The 18,555-nt window shown below is 45.1% G+C and overlaps 2 protein-coding genes across 2 annotated transcripts in view; both read left to right on the forward strand.

The window, feature by feature from the left end:
* prr36b (proline rich 36b) overlaps window positions 1-11,964 on the forward strand; it is a 35,140-nt gene extending 23,176 nt beyond the window's left edge. Inside the window, exons 4-6 of the mRNA XM_070980176.1 lie at window positions 1,940-2,175; window positions 2,491-5,664; window positions 8,449-11,964. Coding sequence (XP_070836277.1) covers window positions 1,940-2,175; window positions 2,491-5,664; window positions 8,449-9,428 — 4,390 coding nt within the window. The 3' untranslated portion in view covers window positions 9,429-11,964. The remainder of the gene's footprint in view (window positions 1-1,939; window positions 2,176-2,490; window positions 5,665-8,448) is intronic.
* A 2,252-nt stretch (window positions 11,965-14,216) lies between these two features.
* The window catches only part of pkn1b (protein kinase N1b), a 30,403-nt gene continuing 26,064 nt past the window's right edge, over window positions 14,217-18,555 (forward strand). Inside the window, exon 1 of the mRNA XM_070980510.1 lies at window positions 14,217-14,842. Coding sequence (XP_070836611.1) covers window positions 14,816-14,842 — 27 coding nt within the window. The 5' untranslated portion in view covers window positions 14,217-14,815. The remainder of the gene's footprint in view (window positions 14,843-18,555) is intronic.

The raw sequence follows: 18,555 nt of genomic DNA on the forward strand, positions 1-18,555 counted from the left end.
AAAATCTTATCATCTCAGTCATTGTGTCCCAACTTAAGTTTTGGACACAGAGCTTTGCAGTAAATGCAGTTTTTAGATGGAATTTATTTGCACAGACCAAACTGCCTGATTCAAGTCACTGATTTTTTTTAATTTATTTATTTTTTTCTCTTAGGCAGCACTTTCATCACTCTGTAATTTTATACATTCTCTATTACAAAATTCTGAAAGGGCTTTGTTTTTGCCACAAGTACACGAACATGTTTAAAAGCAAATTTCCTCATCGGCATTTTTCAGCCTTTCTGATTTTCCAGCAAACATGCTTAGCAGTAAATCAATGCAATGATGAGTCAGTGAGGGTTTTGCATAGCCAGAAGGGTTTTATATCAGTAAAACTGCATTGACATGATTCAACAATCTCTGTGTTAGCAGCACACCTTTCACTAGCCCAAAGCCAATTCTAAATGATGTGGATCAACAGTAAAAGCTTGTTTGAACGTGACCACACCCCTGCTGTGTTACCGCCTGGCTTTAATCTTATTTCATCTTACCAGACCATATTCCATTGTATTTGCCCGGTTGTGGATAGCATCCACTACATCAGTGCCCTCACACAATGAGTGTGCTTTTAAAACAGCCCATGGTTCCAGCTGGGGGATTTGGAGAAGTTATTTTTGTTCTCCTTTCAGTATTAAAGATTAACAGGGTCCCAGCCATCTTCACTCCCCCGCTACCTCCGTGCTCTCTTTCTGCCAGTACTAGCTCAATTCTTTATTTAGAAACAGGCAGTTAGTGTAGCGTGGGCCCAGGAGACTGCACACCACAGCCTTGTCAGGACTACTACATGTAGGTTACTTTGCTCAGATGTGACATAGAAGCCAGCTTCTGGGCCAGGCAGGCTGCCAGAGCAGGCAGGCTGATGCACACTGCCCCAAGTGTCATTCCCCTGTGGGGAGTGGGTATAGACAAGAGATCAGGAGTGAGGTTGACTGGGGTCGGATGCCTCTCTGGGGTCTGTTGTGACTCAACTCCCAAACTTCATTGCCCCCCAGTGGAGTTTGTCATGGGGCTGTGTAAGCGTGAGATGGACATGGGCCTGTTGTTACCAATGTTTCAGATGCTGATACACTAAAGACAAAACTGACTTAGTGTTTAATTAATCCAAATTCCTCATGGTGCGCTATTTACTTATAGCCTGTTATAACCAATCAGCCAATCAAACAGCCCGGATCATCAAAACTAAAAGCTGCCTCTCTAAAAGTTTTTGTCCTGCACTTTGGAACAACTACAAGACTCATCCCAGAGGACCTGACGGGTCGTCCAGGTTCATACAATGCAAGCATGCAGTTTTAATCAATACAAAAACTGACAGGCCACCAATGTAAAGCTTTTAAGAATAGTTGTAATATGTTCTGTCCTGTTTACAAGTACAATTGGATTTGGGCTGGTGCCACATCTAAAAGGCTATTTAGGTCAGGGCCTTGGCTGCTTGTCCACCTATTAAGAACGGTCTATCCTGTCCGTATGCCTACATACCATTGTATTGTTTTTTAGTTTTACAATCTATGCATGCAATCTTGCTTGTGCTTGTGCTGTTTGTTGGGGTATCCTCTAGCAGTAGAAATGACTAATGAGTGAGATGTCAAAGTCTTGCTGCTCATACTTATTCTGAGGCACTTATGGCATAGGTTGGGAGAGACCTGATGTTTACCCCTAGCTGTGAATTTCAAACACTTGAGTCACCTCCAATTAATCTTCATTTGTTATTTTTAATAGGGAAATCACCATCTTATTGAGCTCACTTAAACATGTGTCTCGTGAATATCGTATGGTTGTGAATGTAAGCCTAGAGTGGACCAGCAGAGAAATATTAATGATTTGAAAAGAACAAATGTACATTTAGATCTCAATGCTGCTGTAACTTTAACTATATATCAACCTTCTTGTCTTGTTTCTTCAGGCCTACAGCCGGCACGGCGGCATCACCTCGTCCTGCCACAGGCTCAACCCGGCCACCCACTACTAGCACAAGCAACGCAACCAAGAGCTCCCTAACTACAGCCAAATCTGCCACCCCGAAAACCTCCTCCTCTACCACTGCCAAGCTTGCTGCCTCCAAACCAACCTCCACTACCCCCTCTGGTGGCAAACCTCCAACATCACAAACACCCAGGAACACAACTCCTGTGAAAAAAGGTTAAGAAAAGACATATATTGTAGTGGGTAGGGATACACAAGCGAGTAATTGTAAGGTTTTTGGGTTTTTTTTTTCTTTTATTTAGTTTCTTATTAAGCAAGACATTAAGTTTGTTTAACCTGCAAGCATCTATTGATTTTTATAGTTGAACTGTGATCCTTTTAAACTCCGTGCTCCACATCCTTAATGTGAATACACTGTGAGTCATTTACCTGCTGAAAGCTTCAGTATTGTGTTTTGAGGATTATAATATGTCATAGTTTGGTTTAATTATATCGTTGTTTGACCATTCCTTCTGCTGTGTTTCTCCCCAGATGTTACCAAACCAGCCACCGCAGCATCCAAAAAGCTTTCAGAGTCACCCCTTACCCGCCCATCCTCTACAACAAAGGCGGCAAAACCTGAGACCCCCAAATCGGCCTCAAAATCAGATGTCCCTACCAAAAAGCCTACTGCTAGTAAGGCTACAGACATAAAGACACCAAACCGCTCCAAAACACAAGACAGTAAGACACCTTCCAAGGATGTTTCCAAGACCCCTGGCTCCAAAGCAACCAAGACCTCGAGCCCCAAGAAACCTGCAGGCACCAGTACTCCAACTCCTGTGAAACGCGCCCCCAAAGCTGCAACTGCTGCAGAACCTGAAAAGGAAACAGCTGCTGCTGCCGTTGTAGCAGCTGCTGCAGCTATCGCTACGGCGGCGGCTGCCATTGCCAGACCAGAGGAACCAGAACCTCCTGCAGAAGCAGCTGTGGAGCCATCTGCTGCGCCAGAACTGATCGCGAGCCATATTGAAGTAGTACATGAAAAACCTTCAGAGCCCACACCAGAATCAGTCACTGAACCAGTTTTGGATGCACTGCGAGAACCAGCACCAGAACCCATAAGAGACCTAACACCAGCACCTGTGCGAGAACCAACACCAGAGCCCATACGGGAACCAACACCAGAACCTGTACGAGAACCAACACCAGAGCCAGTACGGGAACCGACACCTGAACCTGTACGAGAACCAACACCAGAGCCAGTACGGGAACCAACACCAGAACCTGTACGAGAACCAACACCAGAGCCAGTACGGGAACCAACACCAGAACCTGTACGAGAACCAACACCAGAACTTGCAAGAGAAACATCTCCTGAACCTCTCCTAGAACCACAGTCTCAGCCAACACCAGAGCCAGATGTAGGAGCTGAACAAGTCCATGAACCAGCCTCCAATGTTCAGTTGTCAGCCCAGCTGGACCTCTTCAAATTTGAGGACTCTGCAAACAACTCAGTTCCTTCCTTGGGAACCACTGTCATGTCTCCCCCTTGCTCTCCACCAGGCCCAGTTTCTCCTGTCAGAGAGCCACAGAATGCCTCTTCTCTGCTGGACATGCATATCCAGCCTGATCACTGGGACAACAGTCAGCCCCAGGCTCCATCTGACTTTGCTCCCCAGAGCCTTATCAATATGATGACAGAAGAGGAAAAGGAGAATAAAGAACAGCTTGAGGCAGAGGAGAAAATGGAGGAGGAAGAGGAGGATGAGGAAGAAGAGAAGGAGAACCTGTTTATGCCTACCTCCACTGCTCCATCTGCGGAGGTCTTCGGTATGATGGCACAACCTCACTTGGGTGCCTCACCTATGGATGACTTCACCTCCAGGCACCTGGTCTCCCCTCATGAAAAGGAGGAGGCGGTAGAAAAGGCTGATGAGGAAATAAATGAGGATGATGATGATGAGGAGGAGGATGAAGATGAGGAGCAGAGGAGACTAGGTCATCAGCCTTCATCCATGGCCACTGACATGAGCACGTCTCAGCCCTCAGAGGAGTTCCAAGTCAGGTCCTCAGCCTTTGGAGGTTCTGCAGGGTGGCATGGTGACGATCTGCTGTCTGGGATGGACTCTGAGGATGTGAGCAGCTGCACCAGCAGTCGGCAGCAGGGAGTTTCTGACCTCAGCAGCACCCTGCACACCGCAATATTGGAAGGCACCCAGAGCTCAGACGCCCTGGTCGACTCAAGCCTCCGGGGCTCTGAGGGAGATTGTAATCTCATGGGTTCTCCCAATGTGGAGACCTTGGCCAATGAGGAAGACGAGGATGAAGAGGATGAGCGGGTGGATGATATGGACCTGAGTTCAGAGAAAGTAGAGGAGCATCACAAAGTGTTCCAGCAGCAGGAACAAGATGAGGACGAGGAGGATGAAGATGTAGAGATGCACAGCGAAGGAGTGACAGAGAGCTGTGGGAATGCAGATGAAGATGACTTTAATGAGGAGGAGCGTTTAGATAACTTCAATCGCTCTGATCCTCCGCCTTGCATCCCCCCTGCCTCGTCCTGGGGTCAGACCAACCCCTTCTCTGATCCCTGGGCTCAACCAGCCTCACTGCTCTCTGTTTCCTCACCCAGCCCTCTTTCTGATCATGGTGCAGCTGAATCCGAGACGCCCACCCTGTCTCCCGCTCAGGCACGTTTGGACAGCAGTGCTCCTTCCTTTGCTGATCAGTCAGAGGACGAGCCTGAGCACCATCAGTCAGCCCATGAGGAGGTGAAGAGCTCAGCCCCTGAGGAGGCTCAGGTCCTACTTGCTGCCCCAGCTATGGGTATGTCCCAGCCTGCCCATAGCAGTAGTGAGACAAGCACACCGGAGGAACTCCGCGACTATGACAGCAGCTCTGGGGTGGAGTCTCACTCTGACAAACAGCAGACCCCAGTGCCTGCTTCAGTCCAGCCTGACATGGAGCAGGACCTGGGTATTCACTTGGAGAAAGGTGATGGAGAAGAGGAGGAGGCTGAGACACTCCCTGCTGACGAGGTCCTAGGAACAGGACCCCCAACTGCTCCAGCATCCGCCCCGTCTTCCCCCTCCACCTCTGGAGATGAGGCCAGCGACACTGAGGGTGAGATGCAAATCAACGACCCTGATGCACCAGTGATGATGGATGAGAGTGCTGGATTTGAAAGCCCTACTCCCACCTGTAGTCTGCCTGCTCTTGAGGAGGATGAGGAGGCAGTGGACACAGTGGTAGGAGAGGGCGAAGAGGATGGAGGCGGGACCACCCCACAGTCAGCCAACTCTGTGGCATCTTACGGCTTCGACTGCACCACATCCAACTCCAATGCCCACTCTATGGCTGAGAGCTGCGGAAAGAGCCCAGGGATCTTCTCCCTGGAGAATGAGGAACAGCTTCCAGAGGAGGCCAAGGACCCCTCCCTCATCAAGGAGCTGACCCTACCATCAGCTGCTGCGGCTGCCCAGGCCGAGGACCTGCTGGGCAGACACGTGGACCTGATGCCTTTAGGCCATCCGGGAGAGAACCAGCCCAGTCTAGACGAGCACCACTACATGCTGGGGGGAAAGATTGCAGCAGACCACCTGGAGGAGGTTGATCCATTGGAGCCCAGTCACCACCTTGGGGCGCAGGAACCTGGAGACACCGGCGACAGCCAGCCAGCCTACTACTCTACCATATGTGATAAGACTGATAGTTTTCTGGCAGGTAATGTATAAGCCCCTCCTATTACCCCTGGAATGCACCTTTTCCCTGCAACCCTCCCCCTTTACCTGTTGTTCGTTTTCTCTCCAGTTGGGTTAGATGGCTTAGAAGAAGAAAAAAAAAGGAGAGCAAGATTGTAGGAAAAGATTTTAAAAAATGAACAAAGGAGATGGAAAAAAAGACTGTAGCAATTTTTAAATGAAGCCTCCCTCTTTCATACTGTTATGGTCATGTTTATGAGTGTTTGGCTTCAACTCCTTTATGTACAATAGCTACTACCATTTTCTAGTAGAATGTTCTTTTTAAGTAACACTGCATATTCTGTAGCCCCTGATGGGGTATTGACTGATTGGTCCAATGTGACTGAGCTTTTAAACCGAAAAAGCAAGAAAAAAAAATGGACTCATTGTGTATTTATCCTACTGTTTTTACCGAACAAATGTCAATGATTTTTTTTTTGTTTTGTATTTGCTTCTTTGTTGTTTTTTGTTTGTTTTTTCTGTTGAAACCTGGTCCTCCCTACCCTGTGTACACACGCTTCATATTCAACAGCACCATAGCACTAGTCAGATGCTCCTTTTAAAAGTTTGTGTTCTTGTTTCAAGACTTTTAGCTATCAAAATAAAGGCTAGATATTAACACGGCTGTTTTGCCCTTACAGATTTGTTGAGGTAGGTATGGGAGTATTAGATTGCAGTTGGTGAAGTTTTTAATGTGTGCTTCAAGAGGTTCTACGCTCTTTGCATAGGTTGTTAAGGTATATAACGTGCAGTCACGTACAGTATGTGTTTCAGGCATTTGGTTTTAAGTGGCTCAAGCTTTAAGCCTCAGTTAGCTGATCATTTGTGTTCCAGAAAAGACTAACAACTAGCCTATTATTTGATGAGACACTGCATTGTCCTACATCGCTATCACAGTTGAGCTTTACACTCGCTGAAACGTTTTCATAGTGGGCGTTTGGTTTACTATTTCAACAGTATATTGCATGTTTAACTAACAAAGACTGTGTACTACCTTGAATTTGAAACAGTTCTACACTAGACATGTTCATAAATGAATGGTTCACACTAGGTTATCTTTCAAAATTCCATTAAACATCATTGCAAGGCATTTTGTTCCTGTTTCTTATTTTCCCTGTGGATCCAGCATGCCTGAACTTACTGTCCCTGTGTTGAGTCGCTGTGTATTTGTATGTTTACACAACTTATTTCCCATGGTGTCTCCTACGCTTCACCATGGGAATAACCGGTAAACAGGAAGTGATGCAACACTGTATAATGGTGTTGTATCTCAAATGGAATTTTGGTCAAATCAAAGAAGTGATCCAAATGGTGTCCCAGTGCCCTGTTCTCCAGCATGCTTATGCCTTCATGACATCTTCAGATTCAACACTAGCTGACCGACATCACATTCAGACCACATCCTTGGCGAGTGGTGCTCACTTAAAGGTACCCTGTGGAGGTTTTTTGTAAACTGTTTACAATCAGTGTCTATCACCAAAGTGCATTGTCTGCATTCTCTAACAAATGTGTTGAATGGATTTCCCTTTTCATAAACATTTGCACAGCCAGATAAATTTTGAATCCTACATTGTTTCCATCCATGTCTGCTAGCCTGCAGTCTTCTTTGCCTTTGTTGGTGCATCGCTATGTTTGTTGGTGCATTATTGCCACCGACTGTCGATCAGCCAGCATACTGACACTGACATATCACAGACTCTGTAGTAAAACATTGCTCCACAGCACTGGTATTGGTCAAAAACTTCACAGGGTACCCACGAATAATGAGGCAGGAAACACACCTTATACCTATCAAGGTTTTTATACACAAATGCTTTAAACACTCAGTCAAGGTGAAGCCTACTCAGACCTGTTTGCATCCTCCTGAATGTCCCACTCACACATTCAGCACATAGACAAACGTATAAACAGATGTGTTGGAACTTCCCCTGACCTTTTGTACGAGCCACCCGAATGCATCCGAATGTTGACGCTCAAGAAGACCAAACACTTCCTCCCTTTCATGCCTTTCTCCTCTGACCTGCCCACTCCTTCTCACACAAACCCTGACATGGAAAAACACCTCAGACCTCCGTATCAAAGTCAGACACACCCCGTTGATGGCTTTCTCAGTCGTTAATATTATTCCTGAGACTGTGCAAGTCCTGCTTCAGGTTTGTGTTTTGGGCACCACTCCTTTCCCTATGGAAATACACTGTTGACAAGGTGCGCTCAAAACAAGGTGAATCAGCTGCCCATAGCATAATTGTTAGCACAGTTGTTCTGTTTTTGGTGTTTTATACCATACTTTAGCAGGGTCAATCTTTGTGACGTTTTTGTCTGTTTAATCCCGCGTGTTTTCATTTGTCTCTTCAAATACCTGTTGTGTGTATTGTACTGTGTATATATGACTACTGTCTTGCATGAGAACCAACATATTCAAAGAGGACAAAGCAGTGCATATGAATGTGGTACCAATGCACTTTATTAAAGCAATCGAGGGGAAAATATGGTTATATTAAAGAAAATGCAACTTTAGAGAGAAAACATACGCAGTAACTCCTTTTGATTTGTTCCTGTTTTCTGCTTTGTAGATACAGTATATAATATTCCTGTGTCATGGCGTCACTTTATTTTGAAAGCCCCTTTCTTATTTTTGTTACACCTTCGCCCTTTTGTCAAATTTCTCCTGAACCCTCCTCTTCCTGGTCTTTGTTGTTGTACCACCCGTTCTGTTTGATGCATGCATCTCTAATGGATGCACCAAGTGATCTTGACTGTCTCACAGGAGACGAGAAGACATATGAAGTGGATCAAGATTACAAGCTGCAAACACGCTCCCAGGAAGACAACCGAAACCAGAACCACACTACTACTGTTCCCATAGCCAATGGCCACTACTTGGCATTGGTCCCAGGCAACAGGAGGCCCATCGATCCGACTCTTGCAGCACATTTTGCAAAGATTGCAACCCCTCCTCCTTTGATAGAGACCGGCGCTGATTGTCGCATTGGTGGAGAGCAGTTAAGGAGGCTGGAGCAGCACCAACAGAAGCTGAGAGAGATGCAGCACCGTCAAGAGCAGGAGAGGCAGAAGAGGCAGTGGCTGGAGGAGGAGCGGCTGAGGCTGGAACAGCAGAAGCAGCTGGAGAAGCAGCGCAGGGAGCTTCTCCAGCTGCAGCTGCAACAGCAGCAGCAGGAGCACCGGCACCACAGGCAGGTTCTGCAGTGGCAGCTAGAGCTGGAGCAGCAGTACCGCATGCAGCAGAAACAGATCCAACAGCAGCAGCAGCTGAGGAGGAGCCCAACCGGGGTCATGCTCTCCCCATCGTCTGGTCTCTGCACCATCTACGAAGCCATGGAAACCAGCGACGAGGAGGACGAGGCCAGAGGAGCTCAGAGGAGGAGCACACAGGTGGTAGGGAAGAGGGTGCCATACTCCCAGAGCGTCACACAGGATTTCCAGAGGCAGCTGCGTCCTGTGCCTCCACAGGAGCTGGAATGGAACAAGAAGGTGGACATGGTCCAGCAGCTCATCAACCAGACCCTGATGCTGTCTGGAGACAGAGACTGCCCTCCTCTCCTCCTCCTCCCTGTGGGGACAGGAGGCACCTTAAGCCCCTTGGAGAGCAGCATGTGGCCCAATCTGCTGCCCCAATTCAGCCCTCCTGCTGCTACAGTCACCTCTGTCAGCAGCTACTCCCCAGATAGCCAGGGCAGCTCCTCGCCTGGAGACTGGACCGTGGTGGAGGTGGAGACCCATCACTGAATACGATCAACCAATGAACAAGTCAATTAAGGGAATAGTTCAATATTTTAGGAATTATGCTTAGTTGCTTTCTGGTGGAGAGAGAATGATACCACATAGACTGTACAGTTAATATAAAGCTACAGCAACAACAGTTAGCTTATCTTAGCTTAGCTTAGCATAAAGATTTGAAACGGGGAAACAGCTAGCCTGGCTCTGTCTAAAGGTTTTCACTAATTACATGTTACATTTTGTTGGTTTAATCTAGTGATCTTGAGAGCTGCTGGCAGGTAGATTTGTTACCCTCAGACTGAGCTAGGCCAGCTGTTTCAAGTCTCTGTGCTAAGCTAAGCTAAGCTAACTGGCTACTAGCTGCTAGCTTCATATTTAACAGACAAGCACAAAAGTGGCATCAGTCTTCTCATCTTCTGCAAGAGAGTGAATAAGCTTATTTCCCAAAATGTCAAACTATTCCTTTAATCATGTATATGCAATACACCCTAAGACTGAAATTTAGTGGCAGATTTGTATTTATATAGGAAGAAAATCACTCTAAAACATATCACACGATGCAGTCGTATCTTAAAGCCATACAGGGATTTTCCAGATAGCCTCATGAAGCTTTTAATGCTGTCACGTCAGATTCTCATATGACCATCCAAGCTTGACTTCAAATTGATTTCAGATCAACATCCTTATTGTTATTAGAACAAATACTCTGTAGATGCACCATGTCTTTGCTTCCTGTTCCCCAGACACACATATTACACACTGTGACGGCACATTAGAGCATGTTTCCCGACCAGAAGCACATTCCTCAGCTGACTCTCTCTGAAATGAACTGCAACTACCTTCCAAGCACTTTTGTCATGTGTTGTCATGTGTTGTGTTATATATACAATATGTCCAAACAAGATACTGCGACCAAATATTGGTCTCCCTCTCAAACGAGAGATTGAGCTATGACAAATTGCACTTGTTTTTTCCCTGGTGCAGGCCAAAGTTTTTACACAGGTAAGTGGCAGCACTCTTAACAATTTACATATGGACTTATGAACCCAAAATCCTTGTACTTAAGTCTAAAAGAATATTTGAAATAAGATGTGTGTGTCAGATAGGAGTGCAGTGTGAGAACGCCTGTGTGTAGACGAGGCTGTGATATAATCCACCCCGCACCCACCCCTCGCCCACCCACATTCACCATCCACCAGTCTCCGGTCAGTAAATGTTACTGTGACTTCACTGGACAACCAGGTTTTCATGGACTTAATAGAGACGTCAGTCATGGAGGAAGAGGGGGCGTGAGAGAGAAGAAGGCCCTCCTTGTTCTGCTGCGATGGGTAGGGATGAGAGGGAAAGCTCGGAGGGTGCTGGACCAGCGGGGGTGAGGGTGCTGCTTGTTGACTTCCCTCTCACATTCCAAAGTTGTAACCTCATTTCCTGGGTCGGCCAGTATTCAGGGGGTCTCTGAGGTGACCGATGATGTCATACTGGGAGAGAAAGGAGGATGTCTGAGATGAGACAATGCACCACACTGGCCAGGCACAGCAGCGGGAGGATGGAGGGTGGTGGTGGTGGGGTAGTCGAACATGCTTAATACTTACTGTGTGTTCCACATAAGACTGTTTTTCTACAATTTCTCCATATATTTTGCTCTGCTTTGTGATTTGTGCAATATATCAGGACCATGCTTGAAACTGATGAGTGGAAAAATCAGGTCATCAACATGTCTTTTATCAACTACTGTGACTTTAAAATGTCTGGCGCGTAGAGAAAAAGCACCTGTGTCTGTCTCTTTGTGTCTGCACAAGGTAGGTGAGGTCAGTCTGAAACCATGGAAATAAAAAAAACAACACTGCCACCTGTTGGCTGCATGAGTGAGACACTAACCCGATGTTCAGTGTGCAGTGATGCTGATTTACAATAAATCATTAGATCTGTTTTGTACCCAGATCTGTTACCTAATACGCTTTTATGCACTGCTACTATTCATAAATTGCTCAATTTTATATGAAACTGAAGAGTGACGTGGATCCCAAATTAATATTTATGACATTTGAAAGCAGCATGTACAGAATATAGTTTTCTAGACCACTTAGTAATTTATACCGCAGCCACACAATGCATGTTTTGTGAAATAATGTTTGTGTAGAAACAGTAAAGTCACTGCTGCTGTATGCATATATGATCATATCTAAGAGTTTATACCAGTTTATCATAACTTATAACCTTATATATACAGTATATGAACAAGCACAACAGTAATAATGCATGCATTTATGAGAGTAAACCTATATGTGCATCTATATTGTTTTACAGTGCCTCAGGTTCCCTTACATTGATATTTATGTGTAACTTTGCAATTAATTTTCATATAATACAATTACCAAACAATTTAAGTGTTTACATTTTCAATAGATTTGTTTAGTGAACAGTTGCAATTATCTTTTGTTTGTAGAAACTCTTCGTGCTGTCGTTGTGCCAGTGGTCAAATCAATTTCAGGATGAAATGTGAAAAATCACTGCTCAGGAGCTGTGAAATAAAATTGCCTGAAATCTGTGTCAGTGCTTGTGTTGTGGTGCTTATGTTTGATCCTTTAATGCCCGCCGTTCAGGGAGGAAGCCCTGAAACATTTTTCAGTCTACTTACAAGTGAGTACATGATATTTATTTTGCAAATCACAAAACTTTGGCTAGAAAGTTCTTCAGATAAGAAGAGACAGGAGCAAGATTACAGTAGTGATAGAGTTGTCCTTGTACTGTCAGGACTACTGTGTTTTATTGCTCATGGATTAAATTGTGTCTTAAATCGGATTAAAAGTTACTCAGTCTCTAAATAACTGTTCTAGGACCAAAGAGGTCAAATTCATCAATACGACTGAGCCTTTCCAGGATGTCATGATACTCTCACCTGTTACCAATGAACCTGTTTACCTGTGGAATGTTCCAACAGGTGTTTTTGGAGCGCTCCACATCTTTCTCAGGCTTTAGTTGCTCTTGTTTGAAACATGTTGCTTTTCTTTGTATTTTAAACTTAAAGATTTGAGTACTTTTTTCTACCAGAGGGTTTAATATTAAAACTTTATGCGCTATTATATAGACTTTGCAACATGCACACACAGATGAGGGTTTACCATCAGTGACTGTACTACACAGTGCTGCTGATCATCTGTCACATTGAAACCAACTGATGTGAACATGTGGATAAACTTCTCAGGAAAAGTAATCATAAAAAAGAAAAACTGTTATTTGAAGCAGGTGTGATCTTAGAAATAAGACAAACATTATGATTCACTTGTATCTTATGGACCTTTTTTGCAGTGCACTTTTTTTCCTTTACACTGTAATGAACACATGACAGTGAGTTAGTAAATTTGTTCCTCCTGCTTATGTTTCAGGGCGTTTCTTCCAGTCATCTGACACAGAATCCAGTGATACAGTGGTCATATTGTCGCTGCAGCCGTCTTAAGCATGGCAAATTCCTCTTCATTCATCCATCGACTGGGCAGCGCAGGCCAGTTGGCTGTCCTCTCTGTGCTGATTTTCTGACAGCAAATGAGTGCCATCTGACACTGCAGATGAGAACAAATGTGAGGGTTTGACATGTAAATGTTGTCAGCAGATTGGTGAAAAGACAATTTGATTGCTGTTTATTAAATCAACCTCCTGAGAGAGAAAGTCTTCATCCTGCTGAAGCGCTCCTGAACACAATACCTGGGTTAATCTGGTCATGCTCTTCAGTATCTATATATTCATTAAAAAAGACAGACATTGTATTCAATGCTTAAACTCTGAGCTCATTGTCTGAAATTCAAAGGCATAAATGGCCTCTAAAGAATACATGAAGAGCCTGTTCAAGATATGCCTCTACACAAATTGTGAACACCCATATTAGGTATTCACTGCTACATCAGTAGCAGTGAGGCTAACGCATGTGCTAGCTCTCTTCGTTAGCTTTCTCAGCAGGCCACTGTGCTGTACTGTCATGATCTAAACGTGATCAACAGGTCTCAGGTGGAAGCAGGAGGGCGCTCCGCTGCCGCAGAGATCTGCGCCCATTCAGAGCTGCGTCAAGCTGGATACAGGAAGCCACAATGACAGCACAGGAACGACTGTGCCGGGCTGAAAATAAAAGCACATAAAGTTGTTGACAGTTGACCCAGAGAGGGCTAATACACAAAGTAGAAAAAGACGGACTACTGTTTAAATGCAATAGCTGTAATAGCCTATTAGTTTTCACTCGCCTTATTATTTACTATTAGTGAGCACTGTGTTTTAAGATTATGTTAAAAATTTCGTTTAATGCAGCATATTAATTTCCCAACTGTTGTGTGTAACACGCGCGCTCTCTAACGGGGCCTCTGCAGACTTGAGTGGTGCGCCCCGAAGTCTGAAAGGTCTGCTGAAATGCTGTGCTGTAGATTGATCTGTAATAAGTTAGCAAAATACTATCATATGTTTACTTTGTGGGTAAAGCGTGTTTATATATGTTGTACGTTCAGTGGGACACCGAATTACCACAACAAACGATGTTCGAACCGTTGGCTGTGAGTGAATGTGTTGTCATTAATTTGTTTAGCACACGTTACCGGCGATGTTAGCTCGATGTTTACGTGAGTAACATTAGTTTTCGTAAGAATTTCCATGGTGTAGCTTGTTAGCTAACCAGGTTTCTTCCCAGTTTTCTGAACAGTGATCAGAAAACACATTGTTGCAGTTCTGTATCTATTTTTTCTTGCAAAACATGTAGAAGTAAATTGACATACAATACAAGTTTTATTTTGAAGGTTTTTACCAGAAGTTGCGTGTGTCACTCTTTTACTGACTTAACGTTTGTTCCCTCCTCCCCAGCATCACTCACCGGCTCACAGCTCTCCGCAGAGCCGAGCAGGAGTGCACCGCCGCGGGGAGGATGGCCTTAGTTTCTTTCAGTGAGCACAGCAGAGTGTGGTGGTGATCACGGTGGGTTTCGGGTATCCTCGTTATTTTTTTTTCGCCCTGAGGATGAGAAGACAGTCTGCGGCAGCAGTCGCTCTCACTTCCACAGGACGGACTGCGCTGCATGATGCAGATCAGAGTCCAAGAGTTGACATCCTGCTGCCAGGAGGTGATGGTCTCCTCTCTCCTCTGCTCACCTGCTCCTCTGTCGTGCCTCCAAACGCCACGATGTTAACATGTTATTCACTTGCTTTTCACGCAACTCGGTACATCAAACTGCGACTCCACCGGAACTATTGAGTGTTTTTTATTTTTGTTTTTTGTACCGGACACCCAGCGTTGGACTGCTTGTATTCAATCATCGGAGGACTTCAGCCATAATTTCTACAATGATCTGACGGCTGTAAAGTGAGACAAACATTAATCGAAATCACCTGCCGTCGCCATCTAATTGGCTGGCCGTGCTGCACATGATGGCCAATAACAACGAGCTACAAGTGAGTTTCCCAAATATTGCTTTTTCGTTCCCCACCATGTTAACGATGCTGTGTTTTTCTCTTCATATTAGACCTCAGAGCCCATAAAGTTGCATGCATAGATCCAATGTGGCAAACATCTGGAGGTGTTTTTACTTGGATCTGTCGTAGTGGTGGTGCGAGGAGAAGGTCTGTGGTGGAAACAGTCAAACTCATGTTGTTCTGATGTCTGATGACAGATCTCTCAAAAGCTAATCCGTCAATTCACTATTGCATTTCCGGGATGTTGGGAAGGTAAAAATTGAAGCTGCCAAGATAGCCTGACTTTTCGCCCCTGGAATGGGTCATGTTCCAAAAGTGCTAAAAGACTACAGTTCCCATGATGCAGCTCAACACATACTTACTCTCCACCACTGAAAGACTTTTGTTATTGACCAGCTGTATGTTAAACTCTGTGACCAAACGCAGACATTAAATACAGTAAGAGTTTGAAACAATGGGAGAAAACTGCTTAAAAGCAGCAGTGAATGTGCTATTAACTGGAAAACGAAAAGCAGAGTAACATTACAGTAAAAAAGGTGGAGTGCTGCCGCCCGTCTGAATGTCTGCCATCAGTCATCAACATATACAAACACCAACTAGGAAAAAACCTGATGTTTCCAGGACGGTGGACTCTACTTGCAATGCCAGTGTGACCTTACAGCAACTTAATTTCACATCCAAAAGTGGACAAACACTGTTTCACAAATAAAATCCCTACAGCCACTACTTCCTTAACAGCCTTCATACAGATTAGATTGACCCAGATTAAATGCAATGATTTCCCATTTGTGACACAGCAGTTGCCCTCAGGTGGAGTCGGGTGAGTCATGGAAGGTGTTGCGGTGTCAGACCCTTAGGTCTAATTTAGACGGGTTGGGTTACAGTTACCCTGGTGTGAGCCTGGGCTGGGACGCGGTGGAAGGAAATGTTAAAAATTAAAGGCCGAGTGCTGGTTCAGGCTTCGCTTTGACATGGGCTCCACAGCTGAAAGAAATACAATGTGCACAACGTATTTCCCGTATCTAACCACACAAGTCAGCCTGTGTCGATTTGGCTACACACAAGTCATTACTGAGACCCAGAGTGCAAACACGTAGAAAAACAGTAAACTCAATTCATCCTTTACACAATCTGACTCTGTGACCCTGCTGGATCATTTGCTGTGAATGAAAGATGGCTTCTTCCTTGACATTTAGGAGTCTCCTCCAATGGGGAGTGTTTCTTGGAAAGCTGCACTGCCTATGTAACCGCTAACATGGGCCGTAATGCACCTCTATGGCCACTTTTTACATTGTTTCCACAGCACATTGATCAGTGAAAAGCTTCCTGTAAATAAGGGCAGCACATTTAAAGCGGTACTCCACAAATGCAGTGTTTGCACTTCCACAAAGTGATACATTGATGAGAGAATAATCAAAATCAAAGCAGCGAGTTATCCTGATTTTTAGCTGTCTATGCAGCAACGGGTCACTGCTGGAACCTTGTTGTTTTTGTTTTTTGTTAAAAAAAAAAAAAAAAGCAAAATGCTTATAAATGTGAACCCACCCACTGCTTGGGCACATAAAATGACATTCATTGACCTCAAGGTGGAGGCATAATAATTAACTTTCCATGTTCGTATTTATCTCAAATGGCTTGGCGTAGTCGTAGTAGAGTCAAAAATCATTCATCATTTTAAGTCCTCTGCGTCTTTGCTCCGTTGGCCTTCTGCTCTTTTGCATCTAGAATAAGAACTACAAATGCCTGCAGTCTGCAGGGACCCCCATCATTGCACCTTGGGGCTGTATTTAATCTTTAGTATGGGTCAACATCCAAAAACGTTGAATGCTGCATTTCCCATAATGCAGTGCAGTAAGGTCTTTTGTTAGACTTTCCCTATCTAGGAAATGCCCATGTTTTTCAGAAATAGTTACGAATGCAGGCATATACATTTATAGTCTGCAAAGCCTGACCCAAGATGACATCATCAGGGTTATTTTCTGACTGTGTTCCCACCAGAGTCACAGAGGACATAAATAGGTGGAGTCCACCTTTAATGCCTCATTATTGCCATATCTGTAAGCTCACTGTTATGTTGTGCATCATTACGACACTGACCTGCAGGAGCTGGTGAAGTCATATACAGCACGAGCTGTTTATCTCTGCTGTCCTGCTGTGCTGATTTAAACATGCTCGTGGTTTAATGACTGAATCTATAACACCTCGATGATTGCCTGAGCTGCAGTTTATACCCGGTCTGATGAATTCAGCCTCCTTCTGTGACAGTGACAGGGGTTCAGTCATCATTACTGCAGGCCAGCAGACAGTCGGTGAGCGGCGGCTGATTAAGACCGAGGGGCCATGGTGGTAACGATGTTAGGCCGAACCTGTCGGAGTAGACCGAGGCACAGTGGTGTGGTGATTAAGTTGGCTTGGTCGCTCTCTTCCCTTTTATTTCTCCTGAATGCCTCATCAGGGCTGTGCCGTTGCAGACACTCATCCCACTGGAGGTCACAACTGCTGGGCTCACAGCTGAAATGACCCTGTCTTGCCCCCACGCCCCAATGCACAGGAGGCCATCAGTGTTGAGTGTGTCTTAACTGTTGGTGTTATTCTGCCGTCTCTATCCTGTTTGTGGCTCCTGCACTAATGCTATCCTACACCCTCCTTCTCCTTCAGATGGCTCTGAGAAATGTAAGTCAAGGCTCCCGCTGAGGATGTGAGCTCTGCGCTGAGCCGATAACGTAACATACACTTTGAGGCAGCTATACACTTTGTGGTCGCCCTCTCATGAATTCTTTATTTCTGTTGGTTTCCTGTAGTTATTATCTGTAAGAGTCATGCAAATCAGAGGAGCTGCTGCTGCTGCTCCCTCTTCAATCAGTAGTGAAGAGCAAAGGCATTTCTTTCAGTTCCTGACCAAATTACTTTTTTATTGATCATGCCAGAGAGCAGAGGCAACTTTGTTCAGTTCTTTAATGGCATCTGCAGACTTCTGAGCTGGCTTATATATAGCGGCGCTGCAAGCCGAGGTCTGCTGATGGCCCCACACGTGTTATAATACACAGTGATGTCTTGCATCATACTCACCATAATGTGTGTCTCCAGCTGCCACTGCTATGGATAATAGGATTAGGAGACTGTGGACTTCACTGTGTCTGACCTCCTAGGAGGGTAGCATTAGTGCCCTCAGTCACAGACTCACACACATTTACTACCCCCCCAGCATCCAGTCCCTCCTGCCTGAATCCAGGATTACACTGTGTCTGCAGAAATCTGTCTCTCTCCCAGACACACCAGTAGACGAGCTCGTAACTGCTGCAGTACAGCTCCGATGCATCGGTGGGACATCTTAATGGTATTCATCAGTGACCACACCATAGGTGCATCCAGCCTAAGCTCACTTAATAAGGAGCCATCAAGCAGTCCCAATTAGTGCCGGGGAGGAATGCTGACATCTTAAATGCCAATGTATAGAAAACAATCTCAAAAATTCCCAGTGTCACTTCAAGCTTGTATCCATGACTCCCTCGTGTTTCCATGCCGTTCTAGTGGCGGCTCCTACTGACCCTTCACCAGGCCCATTTCCATTCAGCTGACCAGTCTGAACACCAGCTGTTGTTGCTACATGCCAGCCATGGACCAGGCTTTCAGAGGATTAGTTATCATTGATACCAAGCCAAGAGAAGGAAGAAAATAAAAAAAGAAATACA

Source organism: Chaetodon trifascialis, chromosome 15 (assembly GCF_039877785.1).
Source record: "Chaetodon trifascialis isolate fChaTrf1 chromosome 15, fChaTrf1.hap1, whole genome shotgun sequence".
NCBI classification, from domain to species: Eukaryota; Metazoa; Chordata; class Actinopteri; order Chaetodontiformes; family Chaetodontidae; genus Chaetodon; species Chaetodon trifascialis.